The 16,056-nt window shown below is 51.3% G+C and overlaps 1 protein-coding gene across 1 annotated transcript; it reads right to left on the bottom strand.

Annotated features, from left to right (window-relative positions):
* Nucleotides 1–386: 386 nt before the first annotated feature.
* Nucleotides 387–12,065, bottom strand: LACTBL1 (lactamase beta like 1). Its single transcript, XM_027576336.1, has 6 exons — nucleotides 11,305–12,065; nucleotides 8,713–8,822; nucleotides 6,546–6,703; nucleotides 5,306–5,541; nucleotides 2,338–2,443; nucleotides 387–1,368 (listed from the first exon to the last, which is right to left on the bottom strand). The coding sequence occupies exons 1-6, from the start codon at nucleotides 11,495–11,497 to the stop codon at nucleotides 387–389; spliced, it is 1,785 nt and encodes a 594-aa protein (XP_027432137.1). The 5' UTR covers nucleotides 11,498–12,065.
* Nucleotides 12,066–16,056: the final 3,991 nt, after the last annotated feature.

Genomic DNA, 16,056 nt, shown 5'->3' on the forward strand with positions numbered 1-16,056 from the left:
TCCCCTCCGGCTTAGCATAGAGTCAGCTTGAGATTCTTCCTCTCCTTCTGCCCCTCCCCCTGCTCGCTCGCTCTCAAATAAATAAATAAATAAATAAATAAATAAATAAATAAAATCTTTTAAAGAAAGTACTCTGTAAGCTTGCTATGAAAGTTTCTAAATGCTCACGCTAAATTTCTGTACTTAATTCTTCCACCCCCTGCATAACAAACAGCTCAAAAACCTGCTGTGGTCCGGAGACCACACTTTTGAGTAGCAACGCCTGTGCCACTTTGCCAACTACTCGGCTTCTCGAATAGACATCTCCGCAGCGCCACCTTCCAAATCTAGATCGGAAAGCCCGGAGGCGAGGAAGGCGGGGGCTCCGGAGGGACCAGAGCCCCGCGTCACTGGGTCTTGAATACCGGCTTGCGCTGCAGCCTCAGCACCCGGTAGGTGTTGAGGCCCGGCACGTCGAAGCCGGGGGACAGCCCGTGGCGGTCCAACGGGTAAAAGTTGACGAGCTGCCCGTGCTGAGCCTCAAGAGAAAGCCAGGCGTCGCCGAGCGGCAGCGCGCACGGGAACTGGCGCGCCACGTGCAGCTGGAAGACGCGGCCGCGCAGGTGGCGCAGCGCCAGCGTGCGGAAGGCGGCGGGCACCAGCGCCTCGACGCGCGGCCCGAACTGGCGCAGGCGCAGCTCGCCCGCCGGCCCGGGGCGCACCTCATAGAAGGTCTGGTTGGCGAAGGTGAAGTAGCCGGCGAAGGGGCGCGCGCTGGGCGGCGGGGCGGGGCTGGGCGCGGCCTCCCGGAGGGCCCTCTCCACGGCGGGCAGGAGCACGTCGTAGGCCTGCGCCACCAGGTCGCGCCCGGGGGGCCGCGGCCCGGCCAGGAGCAGCACGAAGCCCAGGCGCAGCGGCGGCACCAGGGAGAAGGTGGCGGCGTAGCCGTCCAGGTCGCCGTCCTTGCGCACCACGCGGTAGCCCCGCTGCGCGTGGAACTCCCACGGTGTGCCCGTCTCGTTGGCGAAGTAGGCGCCCGAGCAGGCCAGCAGCGGCGCCAGCAGGGTCTTGGCCGCGTCGGGCCGCAGGAGCCAGTGGGGCCCGCTGCCCAGGAGCACCATGGCCAGCTTGGCCAGGTCGGCGGGGGTGGAGTACATCTGGCCGGACGGCCGGTACCAGCCCAGGTCGTAGAGCGGCGCGGGCCGCCCGCTGCCGTAAAAGCCCGCAGCCAGGCGGGCGCGCACGAGGGGCGTGAGGTCAAAGCCGGTGTCCGCCAACCCCAGCGGCTCCAGCACGTTCTCGGAGATCCAGCGTTGGTAGTCACCCTCAGCAGTGTGCGCTGCCAGGACATGCGCCAGAAGCGAGAAGGCCAGCGTGCTGTAATGGCACCTGGAAGAAGAAAGGGAAAGGAAACTGGGATGTGGCCCTGGAGGAATATCTCCACGCCCTAAAGAGCCCCACGCCACCAGTCTAAAATGCCACCAGAGTTCCGTTGGGCTGGGTGCGGTGGAGAAGGAACCTGCTTCACTGCATCCCAGATGGTCAGACTCGGCAGAGACCCCAGAGGTCAGTGAATCCAAGTCCCTATCCTACATCTGGGAAGACTAAAGCCCAGAGAGGGGCAGAGAATTGCCCAGGGGCACACAGCAGCTTGGGGAAGAGTTGGACTCGGCAGTGCACCTGGGAAAGTGGTAAGACAAACCTTATTGGGTCTTTACACTTTAGTATGATTTATTTTATCAAATGGGAAATTAGAGTCTTGGACTACTGTGGGGCAAAAATGACAGGGAGCTTGTAAGCTGAAGGATAACAAAGAGGAGGCAGGATTTCACCCCTCCCTTCTCCCAAACCCTACTGCTCCCAGAGTGGGGGTTTGTTCAGTGGCTACCCCAGCTATCCACTCCCTGTCTCATCAGCATCCCATTTATTTCCATTTTGGCACTTGGCAAACTCTGTATTTCTCTCGTTTATCTGTTCACTGATGAGAATGTCCACTGTTCACTCAGAAGAATGTACACTTCCTGAGGAGCAGCCTGGTTACATTTGTTCCTTGCTGTATCTCAATAGCTAGGTGCTGTATCACAGTTGAGTAGATGCTCAATAAAAGCTGAGTTGATGAATCGACAGAATACAGGGTTCACACAGAACTGGATCTGGGCCCAGCTTCCCCCCAGCCTGGCTGTGCCCCCTGTCTGGGCCTGTCCTCTCAGCTGTGGAATAGGGGATGCATTCAGGGATCCCTAAAGTGTCCCCTGGGCTCCACCTATCTAGGATGAGGTGACACAGGCTCTCTCCTAGGAGGGGTGTGTCACCTCGGGCGGTTCCTAATGTGGGTGGGGCATCAGACACACTCCTCACCTGGTTCCCGGGTCTGCCACAAGTACGTCATCCTTGAGTAGGCTCAGGGCCTCCTGGGTGCTGCCCCTCCACAGCAGCGAAGTCGAGCGGAGCCTTCTGGGCAGCCCTGGGGAGGAGCAGTGATCAGACTTGCTGGGCCAGCTGAGCATGTGATAGTGGGCCCCTGAGTGCGCTCCCTCCCCCACCTTCCATGAATTGAGAGATAAGAACCACAAAATCACTTAAAAAAAAAAAAAGTCTAGCATAGACTCGAATCCCGTCTGTGTTATATTGGGCAAGTCACTTAACCTCTCTGAGCCCCAGTCCCCTCATCTGTAACATGAGGGAAATAATTTCCTGTATCATTTGGCTCGTGTGAGGATTAGTTGAGATAAAATGCTTAGCATGGTGCCTGGTCATAGTAACTGTTCAAAAAAATAATTGTTATCATCCACCATAGACGTTTGATTCCACAAAAATCTTGAGGTCAGTACCCAAACAGGTTTTTTGGAATTGGCTTCTCTGCCCACTTGGAATTTTCTGTTTATTGGATGCAACAAGTATGGGAAGGGTCAGGGGACTGGGATTCTTTACATCCTTCTACTCAGTAGTTTTCAAGCATCCCTTTTGTTTCAAGGACTGTCCTGGGACCTGGGGGTTCAGTAGTGAGCAAAATAAAGTCCTTGCCCACATGGGGTTTCCATTGTAGGGGAGGGGACAGATGATAAATAAATACTCATACTGTGGAGAAAAATAATTGCATGTAAGAAGGGAGGGATTGTTATTTTATCCAAGGTGATCAGAAGAAGGCCTCAGAGAGAAGGTGACCTGTGAGCAGGTGAGAGCCGGAGAAGGTGAGGGGGAGAGCCACGCAGCAGTGTGAGGAAAGAATGTCTTCCACGGAGGGAACAGCTAGTGCAAAGGCCCTGAGGCAGGAATGATTTGGCATGTTTGAGGACCGGTGAGGAACAGCCAATGTGGCTGAAGAGAAGAGTGAGAAGGGGAAGACTTTTGGAGGTGAGAGATATTGGGGGTGTAGGCACCAGATGCTGGAGGGTGCTGGAAGGACTTGGCTTTTTCTCTGAGTGGGATGTGACCACTGCAGGAGTTTTGAGCAGAAGAGTGATGTGATCTGATGTATATTTTATCAGGGTTGCTCGGGCTGCTGTTTGAAAACAGACTTTTGGGGGGCAGTGGCAGAAGCAAGGAAGCCTGTAAGGAGACTTGAAAAATCTATGTTTAATTGATGGTGGCTTAGACTCGCGTGCTAGCAGTGGAGACGGTGAGGAGTGGTTGGATTCTGGATATATTTTGAGTGGGGAGCCAACAGAATTTGCTACTGGAGGAGATGTGGAGGGTGTGGGGGTTGGAGGTACTAGGGTGACTCAAAGGGTTTTGGCTTAAGCAACTGGGAGATGGAGTCTTGAGTCCTGGGTTTAAGTTCTGACTCTGACACTTTTTTTTTTTTAAGAAGGGGGGAGGGGCAGAGGGAAAAGGAGAGAGAGAATCTTAAGCAGGCTCCACGCCCCGCACAGAGCCAGACATGGGGCTCGATCCCACAACTCTGAGATCATGACCTGAGCTGATATCAAGAGTTGGACGCTTAACCTCTGAGCCACCCAGGCACCCCTTGACTCTGACGCTTCTTGCTGTGTGGCCACACACCATGTACTTTACCTCTCTGAGCCTCTACTTGCTCATCTTCAAATGGGCTGAAGCACCTGCAGTGGCTTCCCTGTGAAGTGTTAGAAGGCTTAACTTGGAGAAGCGATGAAAAGCTCCAGGAATCAGAGAGAGCCAATCATAGTAATCATAGTGAGAGTCAATCATAAAAGACATTGAGAGCCTAAAACAAAGTTAATGCAGGCAGCTGGCCCTTAGGACTGTGGGAGAAGACATGTGGGATGTTTTAAAACTAACCAAGCACAGGGTGCTGGGTTCCCTGGGTATGGATAGAGAAGAATCCACAACACACCCCTAGAGGGAGCCCTAGAGTCAGAGTTACAACCTGCGTGGATTTAACAGGAGGCAGGAGGAGCCTAAGCTTCAAGGCTCCTCAGCTGCATGGCCCCTTCCAAGGCCTGCATCTAATTTTGAATTTTTAATAATGTATTCTTAAAGAGGGCCCCCAGGATTATATCCACATAAGGCCCCACTAAACCTAGGTCTAACCCTGGCTACAATAGCCAAGGCTACATTGACAAGTACCTGCTGTGTACCAGGTGCTCTGCTAAGTGTTCTACACTCATCAGCTCATTTAATCCCCAATAATAATGTGAACCACAGTCATTTTACAGAGGAGAAAAATAGGGTTCAGAGAAGTTGAATGACTTGCTGAAGATCACACAGCTGGGAGAGGGCAGAGCTGGAATTTCAGTGCTCATGCCCTTAACCACTGGGCCGCTCTCCCTCAAGAAGACTGATCCTGTCCTGCATGAGCTACTTCAGGAGGCTCCATCCTCTCGCTGAGCCTCGGGTACACCATCTGGGCTCAGAAGTGATAACCAGCCACGTCCATCGACTGAGACCTCAGACCTTTTAAAATGACGGAATGGCAGGTATGTGTATATTCATACGGTTTATATAAGTGTGTTATGTAATGTGTACATTATAGTTTCTAACACATATACATTCATATACCCGTGTGCACTCTATGTGTGTATATTATTTTATTCATTCGTATGGTAACATCTAACATACGCTGTTTGAGCTTTTTTTCCCCCACTTAAATTAACATCGTACCTTATTCTATCTCGGTACGTAAAGAACATCGTTGCCCTTTTCTCTGGGGCTGCATCTTATTTGATTGTAGAGCCCTGTCCTACCTAGTTGATTTGGCCAGTCCCCCATTTATGGATATTTAGGTGTTTCCATTTTTCAGGCCTGGCTCGGGGAATGGGTGGTATGGCCGGGCTGGATGAGAACCTGCTGCTCAGTTCCCGCACCTGAAATGGTTTGGGTTGAGCTGGAAGAGTCCAGAGCTACTCACCTGAGAGCTGGCTGGCCATCCTTCGGAGGGTGACCGGCGAAGGCCTTGGGGCTGGGCCCACCTCCTCTAGCCCGTCCATCAGGCTCTGTGCGGGAGCCGATGCCAGGCCCAGTGGGTTGTTGATGGTGAAGGTGCTGGCATACCGCTCCAGAGGGTCATCTAGGGAGGCCACAATGCCCTCCTCCCACAGCCGGTACAGCATGAGGACTGGAAAGATCTTGGAGATGCTGGAGATCCTGGACAGTGTTAAGTGCACAAGGGTGCAGAGGACATGCAGTCGGCCCCACAACCCACCTCTACCCTGCACCCCCACGCCCCAGTTCTAGGAAAGCACTGAGCCCACCCTTACCCAGTGTCTCAGATGGAAATTCACCAGCCTCTGTCAAACTGCCCCTGGGATGTTTGAGAACATATCACAGTGGTGGGTGGATACTCCTGAGCACCCATCCCCATGCCAGGCCTTAACCCAGGCCCTTCCCATTCTGGGACAGATGTGGGTTGGGATCATACTTCTGCCTCACACTGGCCAACTGCTCTTAGGCAAGTACTAGATCTTTCTGAGATTCAGTTTCATTGTCCATTTCACAGGTCGTAGAAAAGATTGAATGAGATTGGGCATGTAAAGTGCTTGGCAACGTACCAAGCAGGTAGGTAGTATGTGTTCAGTAAGTGATAGCAAATATAACTGTTGGCCCCATGCCTGGCACATAACAGGGGCAGTGTGAATGGAACCTCTGACATCCTCACAGTACCTCTGGGAGTGAGCGTGTTCACTTTGCATGGTCCGCTTTAAGGACCCCACAGGCAGCACCAAGGAGGGGAGACTGGTTGTGCAGCAGAGGGGCCCATGTTTCTTCCATCTGGACCACTGCTGCCAACTGACAGGGACCTGGGGCAAAGGCCCAGGAACTGGTTATAGTCCCTTTGTGGCAGATAGAAGGGGTGGGGCAGGGGGAATGGGACACAGGGAGCCTTTTCTAGTTCGGGAGGTTTTGGGCTAAGGGCTCTCCAGCAGGGATTCCTTCCTGACCTATTATCCCTGTCGTCATGTGATGTGGGGCACTCTCTGGTCCTCTCTGGATCTCAGTCTCCTCATCTATAAAATTGTTGGGACTTAATAAAGGACCCTGGCAGCTTGGACCCCCAGTCATGATTCTCTTGAGTCCCCCTACCTCCTAGGTCTCCCTTGTCCTCCCATCCCTGCCCCCCTCTAGAGGACTCTGGAGGTCACCCAGCTGACCGGTACATGGTGTACTCATTGGGGGGCCCAGAGGCTGGGTCTGAGCCATTCTTCTTCCCAAAGTTCCCAGTCCAGAGCACAGTGTCATTGTGGATGACAACTGCAGACATGGCAGCCAGGCCCGGGGCAGACAGTGCCTGACGCAGGATCCGGTCCACCTTGGAGGAGAAGAGCAGGAGGCTCAGAGTGCAGGCGCAGAGACACCGTCTGCTCATTCTGCACGCCCGGCCCACTCCCACACCAGCCGCTGCACACAGCAGCCCGGGCCTGGCTCCCCTCCCTTCTCTCCCCACTGTTGCTGGAGCCTCCAGACCTCCGGTTCTCAGACCCCCTGGGATGGGACCCCCACCCACTTGCAACCAGAGCAGCTCCACTAAATGTGTTTTCTGTGTAGGGCTTCCTTATAAGATTTTTGTTCAAAGAAACATTTCTTTGGCAAAATGTAAAAGGAGGGAGGGGTTAAACTACTGGTCTAGTTGAACCCTTGTCTGATGCCCTAGAACATGTCCAGCCCGGCCCGGTCTGGCCCCCTAATGTTGGAGAATTCATGATAGAGGGCCCATAGACCCTCTTTGAACATTGATTGAAAAGACATTGTTTTCAATAATGAAATGCAGTGCCGGTGAGAACCCCTGTATCTGTTGGACATTTGGCATGTGCCAGGCATCATATAACATGATTCTCATGCATTGTCTCACTTAATCTTCATAACAAGTCAGTGCTCACTTCTCCCTATTTTACAGATGAGAAAAGTGAATTCATGAGATCCTAAGTGACTCGCTCAAGTGGTGAATGGTTCGTGGAGTCAGGATGAGAAGCCCAGGCGAACTCCAGCCCTAGCTCCTAATTCACGGCCCGACCGCCCTGCCAAGTGACTTCACAGATCCAGAATTGAGTTCTGTCCACCTGTGGTTCCCGCCCCAGCGCTAGCTTCGCCCTTTGTGCCTCTGGGTCCTGCTCTGTGGGCAGGGCCTCACATTCCCAGCAAGAGGCCGCCATGCCCAGGTGCCCACTAGAGGGCGGCCATGGGTATCACTGCCGCTTTGTTTCATTTCTGTGACTGTGACCCTGGAGCCTCAGAGCACCACTTTGCTCCCTCTCCTTCACTAAACTTTTCTCGTACTTGCAGGCAGCGATGGTGTCTCTCTGCGCGGCCCATGCCTTCTCTCATGTGGACGCCCGTCCCTTCAACTGTCCCGGACGACAGTGTCATATCCCCGCACTGCGTGAAATTTCATTTGTCTGTGTGTCTCCTGAGGTGAGTGACCGGGGCTGGGGTCTGACGGGCACAGACCAGCGCCAGCTGACAGCCCCCTCTAGTGTCGGCTCCCCTGCAGCGCTAACAGTTATGCTGTAGGGGGTGTGTGTTTAATGAGACCACGCTGGCCTCTGGGGTGGCGGCTCTGTCCTCCTCCCGCACCTCTGGCCCCACCAGCCTGAATTTCCACGTAGTTCTCTGTGTGTGCCTCACCCTCACTCCGCTGCCCCTGGACCCGTGCACATGCCGGCCCCTCTCTCCAGACCACACGCTTCACTCCCCCGAGCTCCCTTACTGTATAAATGCGTATCATCTGGATATCTCCTTCTTGTTCACATCTCAGTGTAGATACCACTCCCTCCAGAAGCCTTGCCTGACCCCAAAGCCAATTCTCTGAACCCCATAGTTCCCTAAAATTTCCTCCCCTCACTCTTACCCCTCAGTTATAGATGTTATTTGTCTTGACTATTCTGTCCCTTCCAGACTAGTAGCTTCTTTAGAGCAGGACAAGATCTTCCTGCCATCTCCCCGGTGCCTAGCACAGAGTAGGTGCTCAAGAATTGTATGTTGAATGAATGAATGAATGAATGAATGAATGAATGAAAATACCACTGCTAGGGGCGCCTGGGTGGCTCAGTTGGTTAAGCAACTGCCTTCGGCTCAGGTCATGACCCTGGAGTCCCTGGATCAAGTCCCGCATCGGGCTCCCTACTCGGCGGGGAGTCTGCTTCTCCCTCTGACCCTCCCCCCTCTCATGTGCTCTCTCTCTCTCACTCTGTCTCTCAAATAAATAAAATCTTAAAAAATAAGAAAGAAAGAAAATACCACTGCTAGTGTCCGGAATGTGCCCTCCCCTTCATCACCCAGGCCTAGCCCACACACTGAGGTGCCTCTTGGGTCATCACTGACCTTTCCCAGGGCCTCCTTCAACACAGGGAGGGGGTGGGTCAGGGGCACAGGCTCCGGGTGCCGGGGACACATCCTCACAGGGGCAGAAGTCACCTCTGGTCCCAGGGAACCTGGAGGGAACATCACATGGTGAGTGGGGGACCGAGATCAGGATAGGAGGCTAGGGGTCATCCTGGAAGAGATGGGAAGGTGGTAGCAAAGACCAGAGCCATGCCTCGGGGCCAGCCCTTGAAGCTGGCAACAGCCTCCCCAGAAGATAGCGGGACACAGCGACCCACCATGGGCAGCAAGGGGCAAAAGGCAGAGTCTGCCTGGAAGAAGGGACAGTCCCACGCCTGCCACATGATGCTTGGCCTTCAAAATGCCAATCAGGCCACGGTTCCCAGTTGTCAGCCCTTGTCTCTTGCTTCATCAGCTTCCTCCCTCCATGTAGTCAGCTGACTTAGGAAAGTTCTGGCTCCTTGGGGCAGGCTCAGCCATGTCTGTCTGTCTGTCTGTCTCTGCTTCTGTAGTTCTGATTCTATGTTTAGGTGGAGAAGTAGACTTGGGCCTCACTTGGGCTTCAGGCCTAACCCATAAGGGACAGTGCCTTCTGTCACCAGAGCGTTGTGTCTGGGATATCAGCTCTAAATCGCGTTCTGCTTTGGTCCAGGTGTATGGCTTCCTGGGAACCTCAGGGGAGAAGGTGTGGGCCCTGGCAGGATGGGATTCAGGCTGAGAGATCATCACAGCGGCCCCAGACCTCCCCCTCATCCTCGAAAAACAGTCTAGAATATTCTTCCAGTTTCTCCCACCTCTTGAATCTGACTGAGTTTGTCAGGAGGAATTGACTGAGCACCTTCCAAAATTAGGCCTTAATCATTTGCTGCCTGGGACCACTGCCCCCTTGTGAATAAGCCTGGAATAGCGGCCTTGAGAGCGAGTGTTTGTAAGCAGGGACTTGCCCAGGTGACTTTGCCCTCCGCATTGAAAGAGTCCAGGTTAGACCAGCAGCAGAACTGCCAGCAAGCCCACAGAATCATGAGAAGGAATAAATCACTTTGCTTGAAGCCAGTAAGTTTGGGGGTGGCTTCTTACTCAGCATTCAATAACTGATAGGGTCCCAAACAGAAAAATGACAAGCCTTAGGGAAGATCTCTCAACAACTCCCTGACATAGGTTTAATAATTGGAGTAGGGAAGCCTCAGCCAAAGCCTAAGCTTTGCTCAGCCTGGGACTCCAGTAGAGCTGGTGCCTCCAGCCCTGCATTAATAGGCACGTGCACAAAAAGTCACCTGGCAATCTTAAAATGCAGATTTGAGGGGCCCTTGGGTGGCTCAGTCAGTTAAGCACCCAACTCATGATCTCAGCCCAGGTTTTGATCTCAGGATCATGAATTCAAGCCCCGTGTTGGACCCCACGCTGGGTATGGAGCCTACTTTAAAAAAAAATGCAGATTTGATTCAATAGCTATGGGTGGAGCCAGGGCGTCCTAATTTCTAACAGCCTCTCAGGTGGTGCCCACACGAGGGAGAGGACTTAGATCACCGTGCTCAGCAGACCCAAGCAGGTCCATGCACTGTTTGTTTCCCGTTTGTGATAAACGGAGGAGAAAATTTGAGAGTACACATTTAGAAACTTCTATAGCAGTTTGATGGAGTAATTTTGTGTTGAATCTTAAAACTTGGGCTTCTATTTTATAATCTTTTTTTCCATCTAATTTCTCTCTCTTTTTTTTTTCATTTAATTTCATTTGTATCTATAGTAATGCTGGTCTGCTTTGGATTGGTAGTTTGACAGTTTCTGAAGCATGGCCCTAGAGGACAGGCTGACCCACCTACTTGGGGACTGTTTGCTTGAGGGACTAAGAAGCCCCTGATAGAGGAATTTACCCTAGAAAGAACAGGTTGGGGTGGGAGAGGAAAAAGCCAGCAGGAAAATAAAAGGAGCCACTTCTGCAAAATAGCTCTGTGGGACTTTGGGAGCCCAGGCCACCTCATTGAGCCTTGAACATCTGTAACATGAGAGGAATGGAGCGAGACATTGTCCCTAGCTTTAGCAGAGGCCTGGGATTCTGGATGATCCAGAATCCCAGCAGGTTGGAGGGCAGAGGGGTTGCTATAGCAACAGAAGGCCTGTGGATATTACCAGCAGTGGTGGCTCATTTGCCAAGCTTTGACCAGCCCCTGATGGAGAGGCTCCAAGAAATGGCAGTGTCTGCCCATTTCTTGGACACCTCATTGTTCCTCCCAGGGTCTTAGATATAGCTGGGAGAGGATTTAAGGGGGGGTGGGGCCTGGAGATCCTACCATGAGGGCTGAAGACCAGGCGAGAGAAACTCCGTTTGTACATATTGGGGGACCCTGAATTTTAGAGCCAGACTAGGTAGTTTAAGGAAACCCCAGTGGCACTGGGATCCATGAGAGCCTCAAGACACAGAAGGGTCACACGACTGGCCCAAAGATACACAGCTAGGGAGAGTCGGAGTCCAAATGAAGGCCAGAGCTTCTGAGTCTAAATCTTGCGGCCTTGCCCCTACACCTTCCAATCATAGCTCCCAGGCCACAGGACCCATGGCGGGGGGGAGCAACTCAAGGATGCTGGTGCACTCACTGGTCTTCAGCTTGGGGAGGTGGTACTGCCACAGGAAGCAGCCGGTCATAACCACAGAGAGCAGGAAGAAGAAGCTGCAGGAAGCTGGGAAGAGCCACTTCTTTTTCACTTCCGGCAGGCGGGGAAGCTGGACCACCTGGAAGGGGAAGGACACAGGGCACAGCCCCATGGCGGTCAGCGGGACCCCTACCATGCCTTAGCTTCACCCAGACATCATGAGAGCCCACAGCTTGGGGGAAGTATCACACCTGTAAAACCAAGGTCCTTCGCGATATGACCTCTTCAACAGCTGTACCATGTGCGCACCTCCGCACCCCTGGGCCTTTACACAGCCTGTTTCCTCTGCCAGGCATGCCATCTCTCTCCTGTGTACTTAACAAAATACCTAAGACCAGCTGAAATGCCGCCTTCCCCAGCCCTCCTCATCCAGGCCCCCTCCACGGCACTTTGTACAAGCCTTCTTCGTGGTACAAGTCCAACTCCCTAATACAACAGTTGTTGGACTACTATGAGCTGATGTTCCTAATGGAGTGCGAGTTCTCCAAGGGCAGGGTACCCACCGCCAAGTTTGTTAGATCTTAACGTTTTACCTTATTTTCCTCCTATCTTTACACTTTAAAAAACTACCACATCCGTTACTTGTTTAGTGTATGGTCTGTCTCGTCCCATTAGAAAACAGGGTTCTTGTTTGCTCACTGTGGTATTCCCTGTGCCTAGAACAGTCCCTGAAACACGGCAGACCCTAAAAAATAACTGATGAATGGATGAAAATAAAACATTCTAGGTGGAGGTGATGCCCTCTTTGTACTACCTGCAGATTTCAGTCTCCTCCCCTTCTTCGCGGATGGAGCGCCCCTTCTGATCTTGCTGTTTGTCATTACCGTGATGTTTTCATTCGTTTACTCTGTATTCGTACATTTGCAAACAGTGTGTAGTATCACTTTGCACATTTTTAAACTTATGTAAAATATATCCTACTGTATTATCCTCCTTTTTCCCAATACAGTGCATATAGTTCTTCATATTATTCACTTTAACTTCTGTAGAGTATGCTGCTATATGAATATATTTCAGAGTGTACTAGTTAAACCATGGAGACTAGGGCCGGGCTGCCTCAAAAACGGGACTCTTTTGGGATGCTTTGGGTGGCTCAGTCGGTTAAGCGTCTGCCTTCGGCTCAGGCCATGATCCCAGGGTCCTGGGATGGAGCCCTGGGTGGGGCTCCCTGCTCAGCAGAGAATCTGCTTCTCCCTCTCCCTCTGTCTCTCCCCCCTGCCACTTGTGCTCTCTCTCAAATAAATAAAAATCTTTTTTTTAAGTGCTTATTTTATGCATTTGAGTTGAGACACTGTGCCTGGCAGTGGAATTTCTGGGTGGCAAGGTGTGGTCCTTTTCAGCTTAACTGGATACTACCCAGGCTCTCCAAAGCTGTCATTCCAGTTGATACTCCCACCACCTGTGATTCTCATTGCTATTTCTAATTGATAAGATCAAATGCTTTCTCCTGCGTTTACTGTATATATTTGGGGTTGCTTTTCTGTGAATGAACTGTTCTTATCCTTTGCCTGTTTTTTCCTATTCAATTTTTTTTTTATGTATTAGAGTTCTTTGTAAGTTCTGTATACTCTTGCTTGTGTTTTGTCTTTTCACATTGTGTTTATGATAACTTCTTTTTTTTTTTAAAGATTTTATTTGTTTGACAGGGAGAGACACAGCGAGAGAGGGAACACAAGCAGGGGGAGTGGGAGAGGGAGAAACAGGCTTCCCGCGGAGCAGGGAGCCCGATGGAGGGCTCGATCCCAGGACTCCGGGATCATGACCCGAGCCGAAGGCAGACGGTTAACGACTGAGCCACCCAGGAGCCCCTTATGATAACTTCTTGAAAGGCAGAATAGTGTAGTGGTCAATCTGTGGCCAGATTGTCTAATTTTGAATCTCAGTTCAACCATTGCCTGGCTGTGTGACCTTAAGAAAGTCACTTACCCTCTCTGTGCCTCTGTTTCTGCACCTGTAAAATGGAAATAATAATAGTGCTTGCCTCACAAATTAGTAAGGATTTAGTGAGTTAATATATATAAAGTACATTTTGGGTTTTTGGGGGTTTTTCAATAATATCTAATTTTTTAAGATTTTATTCATTTATTTGACAGAGAGAGACGCAGCAAGAGAAGGAACACAAGCAGGGGGAGTGGGAGACGGAGAAGCAGGGGAGTGGGAGAGGGAGAAGCAGGCTTCCCGGCCAAGCAGGGAGCCCAATGTGGGGCTCGATCCCAGGACCCTGAGATCGTGACCTGAGCTGAAGGCAGACGCTTAACGACTGAGCCACCCAGGCTCCCCTATAAAGTACTTTTTGTTTGACACATTGTAAGCTCTATGAGCTAGTATTGTTAAATAAAGGGCTTTTTTTTTTTTTGGTTTTGGATCCTGCCAATCAAATTCATCAATACTGTCTTGTTTGTTTGTTCTGTGTGTGTGTGTGTGTGTGTGTGTGTGATTGTGCTCAGGAAATCCTTTATACAGAGGTTGTAAATGTAGATTTCTGTACTTTCACGCACACAAATATTTTTATTTATGGTATAAAGAAAGGAATCTAATTTTATTTTTTCCGTGTAGATAATCGATCATCTCAGCGCCATTTATGAAATATTTCAATCCTGCCCCCCACTGACCTGCCGCCATCTCTGAAACACACCCGCTATCTGTACCTACCAACGCCTGCTCTATAGGTTCTCTTCTGTTAGGGTCTCACTGAGTTTCGATTCCTTGTGTCTCTGTCCAATCCCACACGCTCTTCCATGATGAAAGAAGCTCACACGTTGAGCACAGACTATAGCACTGTCCTACAGGAAACAGTCTGCCAGAGAGGCTTGCTATAATCTGACCCCAACCGACTCCATGGGCCCATTTCCTGCGTCTCCTCCCCTCCCCCCCCCCCCCCGCTTGCATCTTTATGCTTCATCCCCCTCTCCGTGGCTTTGTACCTGTCATTCCCTTCTGTGAGGCCCTTTCTATCCTTTTCCAGCTGACAAACTTGTGTTCTTCCCTTAAAACCCATGGGCATCTGTAGAGCCTTCTCATTCTCCCCTAGCAAAATTGAGGGCCTCTCCTCTCTGCACACCCCTTCCTGCATTGTAATAGTAATCCACATGGGTCCCTACTGGCTTCTTTGTCTGGCTCCGTCCTCAGCGGCAGGTGTCTCCCACACCAGGATCATTCCTTCTCGGCCTTTACGCCCACACAGCTCTTGGCACTCCGCCTGGCACTGGCAGATTCTCAGGAAATATGTTTTTGAACTTTACATTGTCCGGCAAGTTGGAAGTCTTGGGTTCAAATCTCAGCCCCATTTCCTGAGTCGATTGTAACTATGGACAAGTCCCTTCCCCTCTCTGGGTCTCCTTGTCTTCAGCTGTTGGAGCAGGATGGACTATTTGTAAACAGTTTACATTTCCATTTGGAGATTTCATTCATTTCCAGCTCTAGAATTTGGGTTTCCCACTAAAGCCATTCTTTGTTCATAATTTCCAAAGATTGGAAACAACCTGAATGTCCCGCAACTGGTGAATGGATAGACAAACTCTGTTATATACCTACAATGGAATACTTACCAGCAGTGTAAAAGAACCACTACTGATACACGTAGTAATGTGAATGAATCTCACATGCATTATGCTGAGTGAAACAAGCCAGACTCAAAAAGCTGCAGTCTATATAATTCCATTTTCATAACATTCAGGAAAAGGCAGAACTGTAGGGACAGAAAACCACTCAGTGGCCATCTGGGGATAGGGATGGGGTAGACTACGGAGGAACAGAAGGGACTTTGGGAGGTGATGGAACAGTCCTATATCTTGCTTGTGGTCATAGGACCGTGTGCATTTGTCAAAACGCGTAGAACTGAACACCATAAAGAATGACTTTTCATGCATGTAAACTACCTCCATTTTTTTAAATGAATCCGTTAAAGAGCCCAAGAGCGTTAGGATGTCTCCACCTAGGTGTCAGGAGTGCCATGAGACGCAAGACTGGGCTTCAGCCACGAGGAGTGGATGGGGGGCTCTCTGGCATTGTTTGTGTGGGAGGGAAGTTGGAAGGGGCTTCCCTTCAAGCATGAGCACAGAGCCACGAGAGCAGGGCCAGGGAGGGAGCCCTGATGGGAGGGCAGCCTGACGTCCCCTAACAGACACCTGTATAGCAGGGGCCAGGACATGGGCATCTCATTTCCAAGTGCAGAACGAAATTCAGACTTTAAATGACTTGCTGAAGTCATGGACAGCACATGACGGAGTGGGATTCTAGCTCTGCTCTGCACCACCCCACCCCACCTCACCACGTGACTGGGATCTCTGCACCCCTGATTCACAGTCCTCCTCTGAGGCCCAGTCTCAGGATTTATTCCAGTAGACCCAAAGGTGGGGTCAGTTTCACCTCTAAGCCACTCACCAGCTGCTCACATGTTGACTTGCAGTAGCCACTAGAAACCTCTCCCCTCTCCCATCCCAGCTGGAAAATGCTGGCAAGGGGAGGGTTCAGTAAGAGCCTGACTCCCCCCAAATTCCTCCCCTCCCCAGCTCCTTCCCCAGGTGGTCTACAGTCCCAAGACACTCACCTCCATTCTCCTTCTCACTGCCGACTCTGGTACAACCCTCCTCGTCCAGTCATTCATCCAGAATACAGTTTCCAAGGGTCAGCTGTGTGTTGGGCACAGTGCTGTCCCCTGAGGGTACAGAGCCTTTGGCCAACATCTGTCCCCCA

This window comes from Zalophus californianus, chromosome 4, assembly GCF_009762305.2.
Source record: "Zalophus californianus isolate mZalCal1 chromosome 4, mZalCal1.pri.v2, whole genome shotgun sequence".
NCBI lineage: Eukaryota > Metazoa > Chordata > Mammalia > Carnivora > Otariidae > Zalophus > Zalophus californianus.